General features: G+C 56.3%; 2 protein-coding genes across 2 annotated transcripts; both read right to left on the bottom strand.

Moving 5' to 3' along the window:
- HRG_04325 (mitochondrial small ribosomal subunit) lies at nucleotides 1–2,316 on the bottom strand (the record flags this gene model as incomplete). Its single annotated transcript, XM_044862796.1, has 3 exons — nucleotides 1–1,755; nucleotides 1,798–2,027; nucleotides 2,076–2,316. The coding sequence occupies 3 exons, from the start codon at nucleotides 2,314–2,316 to the stop codon at nucleotides 1–3; spliced, it is 2,226 nt and encodes a 741-aa protein (XP_044721410.1).
- A 1,974-nt stretch (nucleotides 2,317–4,290) lies between these two features.
- HRG_04324 (thioredoxin domain-containing protein) lies at nucleotides 4,291–5,064 on the bottom strand (the record flags this gene model as incomplete). Its single annotated transcript, XM_044862795.1, has 3 exons — nucleotides 4,291–4,446; nucleotides 4,501–4,919; nucleotides 4,986–5,064. The coding sequence occupies 3 exons, from the start codon at nucleotides 5,062–5,064 to the stop codon at nucleotides 4,291–4,293; spliced, it is 654 nt and encodes a 217-aa protein (XP_044721409.1).
- Between the last annotated feature and the right edge of the window lie 447 nt (nucleotides 5,065–5,511).

Below are 5,511 nucleotides of genomic sequence, written 5' to 3'. Positions count from 1 at the left end.
TCATCTTCTCCTCCTCTTCCCTTGCTTGCTGCGCCTGGGGAACTCGTCCTCGTCTTCCTCGTCTTCCTCGGCCTCCTCATCGATTTCTCGTGATATCATGGCTTCTTCCCGCTCTTCAGCCTCCATCAGCTCCTGCACCGCATCTTTCTTTTTACCGCCCCTTTCCCGCGGCCCATCTCGGTACCTGTTCTTCTCCTTGGTGTACATCCGCCCGCCCTCCATCGTCACCGCCACCTTGTGCGGCTTCTTCCCCGATCCCTTGTCCCGCTTCTCCACGCCTCGCCCAACCCGCACCCGGCGACATATCCGCGTCTTGGCCCCCAGGGCCCACAAGTCTCCCCATTGCGACTTTCGCGCGTCGTGGTAGGCTTGCTTGCTGTAACTTTTCGGCACCGTCCATCTCTCCAGGTTCCCTTCGGCAGTGCACACGTCCATGGTGATGTGCCGCGTGCGCTTCAGCGGCTGCAGGATCAACCTCGGCAGCGTCTGCATGTGAGGCGTCTCTTGCGACTTTTCGTAGCCGTCAAATGCCCTGCGCGTGGCCTCCTTGCCGCTCAGGGGACTCGGCTTTGGCACGCCCCGGCGGATGGCCACGTAGCTAAAACGCACGTCGCCCTGGTTGCGACCTTTGCCGCCACCCACAACGCTCATGTAAAACGACGGCTGCACAAACCGCTGGTGAAAGTGGCATGCATCTTTGCGACCCTGGCTTTCGCCGGGCTCCTTGTACATGGGACACGTCCCTTGACTTGTGCACGGCGCAATGACGTGTCCGGGCTCTTGCTCGCGATGGAATGCTGGATTGAAGTTCTTTGGGTCGACGTTTGGCTCGCCAGACTCGGGTAGGAGGAACTGCTTGAGCACCGTGTCGCGGACGTGCGCCATGGCCTCGAAGCCACGAGGATGCGGCTTCTCAATGACAATCAGGATGCCTCCGTCCTTGCTCAACGTGCTCCAGAGGCTGTTCAGCACGGCCTGCCGCCGATGGCCGACCTGCTCCTGGAGAAACAGGTGCGAAGCAATGATAATGTCGTACTGCTTGCGCGGCTGAGGCGTATCTCCCGCATCGAGATGCTCTCCCTGAGTTTCGCCCGAGTGCTCGTAGTCCGGCAGTCGCGGCAAAAAGGTTGTGTTCTCGAGGAAGACTTTGACACGGTTGCGTAACCGCTCAGATCCGATGACTGCCGTCTTCTTCCACTGTGGGGGATGCTCGCCGCCCACCTCTCCATTTTCCTTCAGCACCTCCCACTCGGCGCGGAGCACCTCTTCCCATGCGACCAAGCCGGCGCCGGCGCCGCCAACATCCAAGACACTCAGACCACCATCCTGGCCCATCTTCAATCGCGATTGCAGCCAGTGGCTTCCGAGGCGCCTCCGCACCTCGCGGAGGATCGACAGGACGGAAGCGTACGCGGGAGGCAGGTAGCCGGCGACAAATGCGTCGGCCTGAATCTCCGTCATGTGTCGCTTGTCCGGATGGAGCCCGACCCCGACCATCTTACCCTTCCTTAGGCCTGCGGGCGTCGTCGGTGAGGTCGGCAGCCCTCGTCCGCCAAAGGCCTCTTCGGCTGCTGTCTTGACATGGCCAGGATTCGACCGAGCCAGTAGCTCGCGTATCGGCTCCACAAAGTGCTCCTTTGGAAGCAGTATCTCAACCGGGCTTTCATGGAAATGCCCTTGGAGGGTGTGCCGGTGGAACCGTCGACGCTGTCCCGACCTGTAGTCGCCGTCGTCCCACTCTTCTTCAGGAGGCCACTGTTCAGACGTGTCTTGGTCATCCGCCTCGCTCTCCTGCACCGCAGCGCTTTGCTCTCTTTCCCTCTGCTTTCTTTGCGCCGCCTCAAAATCTTGCGATAGCTTCAGCAACGCGGCGTGCTCTCTCGGGTTCCTTGCCACAGCGTCGACGTATGTCGGTGCTTGGTCCACAGCTTCCAGAGTAGCCCCCTCAGCCGACGCAGTTGCTTGATCTTGCGAGGCTTGGTCGTCTGCGGTCTCGTATTCTACTTCCTCGAATTGTCCGTCCTCGGCTGTCCCCAAAAGCGTTGGGCCGTTTTGTGGTTGGGATACCGGGGCACCCATATCGGCATGCGCTGGGATGCCTACATCTTCTGGCTCCGTTTCTCGCAAAGGCGGGCCATAGAGTCGTTCGTAGAGGGCTAATTCTTCGGGGCCGAGATAGTCTTTGGGCAGCGTGTCTTTCCATCGTTCCGCTGCTTCCCGGACTGTCCGTTCGATATCATCTGGTGTCTTGATGTCATCTTTCGTCGGTTCGTCCACCCGGAAATATGCAGAACTCGTGAATGAGCGGTCATGCATGCGATTGCTGCGTTGGAGAGTTCGGGACCGAGAAGAGACCAGTTGCGCAAGTGGGAGAGAGGTGTAGCTAATGCAACGTCTGAGAAACAGCGGAAATTTACAGCTGGCCCTTGGAGGAAGGCCATGCAAGCGCTTCAATGGAAGCATGATGGGGTGCATGCTTTGTCAAAGAGCTCTGGAGCTGCAGAGTATGGACGGCACTTTATCCTTGTCGGAGGGCGTCACGTGATCGATATTGTGTAATTGCTGGGCGGCGATTGGCTTACAGGGAGGGTCCATCCAACTTTGCGACTCCACAGACCTTGTCTCTCCCTCCAACTTCATTCCTCCTTTAACAAGCCTCGCCTCCATCTTGGCTTTCCATAGCAATTATGAATACCTTTATCATGGCGCAGTTGGGCCGCCGGGCCGACCTTGTGCCTACTTGATCACTTGATTCTGTTTCGTTTCTTTGTACTCTTCCAAGGCAACCTTGTCGTGAAATCGCTCATTCCCGGCCTCCTTCTGAAGCCGCTTGCTCTCATGTCCAGTCTCGGTGCTCTGTGAGAAGACGACCACCCTGAATGGGTGGTACGGCCTTGAAAGATTTCGTGGGCATCAGTACCATCCTTGGCCTTTGAGTGCCTGGCTGACGACTGCTAGACCTGAGCTGATACCCTTCGTGGACAACTATCTATATCTCTTTGAACCAAAGGCCAGTCTCACAACATCATTATCTCTGTGCATCAGAATGCTTGTGCGCCATACTTTTGTGGCGACCAATGTCCGAGGCATTGCAGGCCACCGCCCGCTGGCATCGCGCACAATGACACAAGTCTCAGCGTTGCAGAGAAAGAAATGCCGCCTGGGTGACAGATCGAAGACCCTGCAGCAATGCTAATAGAAGACAAGGGCAGCTGCTCGTCCTCGGTGGGTAGCCTGGTCCTCCCTGGCCATGACCTCCTTCATCGACCACGAGATGGCTGAGGCGGTGATGATGCAGGCCCTACCTTCAGGGGCTCTGGAAGAGACGGGGTAACAGTGTGGTGCGTCGCGGCCAAGCAGAGCAGCACGTGCTGGAGCCTGCGCACAGCAACTGAACAGCTTCAGCACCGCCACCGCTGCCCCGTTGCCAGCACACGCAACAGACCCGCGCCGTTCTCCGCAGCAACCCTTATATACGAAAAAAAATCCAAAATTCCCAACACGGGTGGCCGAACGGTAATGGTCACGAGCCACACTCCTTCCCTCCCTGTCACTGTTACCTTAATTGGTCGCCGGTCCGGGAATCAGGGGACGAACGCGGATGTGATTCTTAGCGCACTGGTTGTGGTCCAGGAGCAGGGTCGACACATATCGGAGTGACGCGTGGGGTTAGAGTCTCCCCGGAGGTGCCCGACACGACCGGCTCTCCGGGCCTGGGGGAAGTGAATGGTTCTTTTTTTGGCTTTTTTGGAGCCCGAATTGAGCTGTGGCGAGGCAATTTCGTGATGTTCTGAAATTTTTTTTTGGTGGTTGTGAGGCTATTCACGATTGGTGACGTAGCCAGAATCGGCGGTGCGAGCCATGCAAACACGTACCCCCCGCACCAGTTCTGCCCTCTCGGCTTGGCAATCTCCATCCTGAATCACGGATAAATGACTATAATAGAGCTTGAACTCACAAGGCAAGAGACAGACGTGGTTGCATCACAATCATGTTCGAGGCAGAGGCCAGAATGGGCTCGAGAGTGCACGCATGCCCTCACCCGTTTGCGACCAAGGCCCGGGGAGGAGCAAAACAGGCATACGAGCGACGGAGAGTGCAAACTGAATCAAAGTTTGCATTTCAAGTGCTATAAAGCAAGGCTGGCAAAGCCAACGAGCGTCGTAACAAGCGTCTTTGCAGTCCAAAAATGTATGATAGTCACAAGCAAAGACGGCCCAAAGAATTGATTGTATTCCCATCCCCAACGCCTTGCAGCCCGCCCAGCCTCTATCGCTCCCCAGTCAACACTCACTCCGAGCCCAGGTCAGCCAGCGTCCGGAAGGCGGGTTTCTGTGGCGGCCGCGCTGGTCCAGCTGGCGCCGCTCCTGAGGATGTCCGCTTCTGCGGTGTAGGCTTCTTGTGGACGTTGAACCATGACGACTCTGCCGCCTTGCGCGCATCAAACTGCGAAACGAGACCAGTCAGGTTATGGCACTCGCCGTGCTTTGGGTGACGTACCGAAAACAGAGAGATGAGATACAGCCCCACAAACGCAACGAGCATGTTGACGAGGCCGCTCAAGTTCCACGCGCCAAGGCCCATGCCGCCGCCCCGGGACGGCGACGCCCCGCCGAGGGTGCGGCCGGGCGTCTTGTAGGCGGCGCCGGGCTTCCCGCCCGCGTCGGCGAGCTTGAGCGCGCGTGTCACGGCCTCTGCGAGGGCGGGTGGATTTGCGCCCTGGATGGTGTCGACGCACTGGCCGGCGTGGAAGATCTTGAAGGTGGGCATGGCCGAGACGGATTGCGTGCGCGCTATGGCGGATTGGCTGTCGACGTTGACCTTGGCAAAGGCCACCTTCTTCGGGCGCGAGTGTTCCTTGGAGAGCCGCTCGAAGTGAGGCGAAATCATCTTGCAAGGGCCGCACCAGTCGGCGTAGACTATGAGGGTGTCAGTTTCTTCTTCCGTGTCATCATTCGACGCATCGAGGGCAAACGTGTTTGTACAGTCTGCGACGACAATGCTGGTGTTGGAGAGCAGCGACTGCCACTCGCCGGTGGAGCCGATGTTGATGGGACCGCTCATGATTTCGATGATGCCGTTATGGAAGAAGCTCTTCGCCTATGTCCTGTGCAGGGGGGTATCGGAATGGACAGCTTGAATCATGTTGAGGACGACAGGAGGCTGACCAAGCACGAGGGACGCGAAGGAAAATGCGGAGTACGTGGTCAAGCGGACCATCCCCCCCTAGTAGCCCGACCAGCGACCCGCTTTTTATAGTAGTTAAGCCGACTATAAATTTATAATTAGAATAACTTCTATATATATTAAGCTTAACTTTACTATACCTTTATTATTATTAAAAACTACTTTATATATAGGTAGCGCTCTAGTATAACTATATATAAATCTTAGATATATTTTAAGTTTTTTTTACTAAATATCTTTAAATATCTTAATAAAGATATAAAGAGAATATCTTAGAAATATAATAAGTAACTATAGATATTTAATAGAAATCTTATTAAGATT

Source organism: Hirsutella rhossiliensis (assembly GCF_020360975.1).
Source record: "Hirsutella rhossiliensis strain HR02 chromosome Unknown scaffold00004, whole genome shotgun sequence".
Taxonomy (NCBI): Eukaryota; Fungi; Ascomycota; class Sordariomycetes; order Hypocreales; family Ophiocordycipitaceae; genus Hirsutella; species Hirsutella rhossiliensis.
Note: the sequence above shows the minus strand (reverse complement) of the source record. Positions and strands in the feature narration are given on the sequence as shown.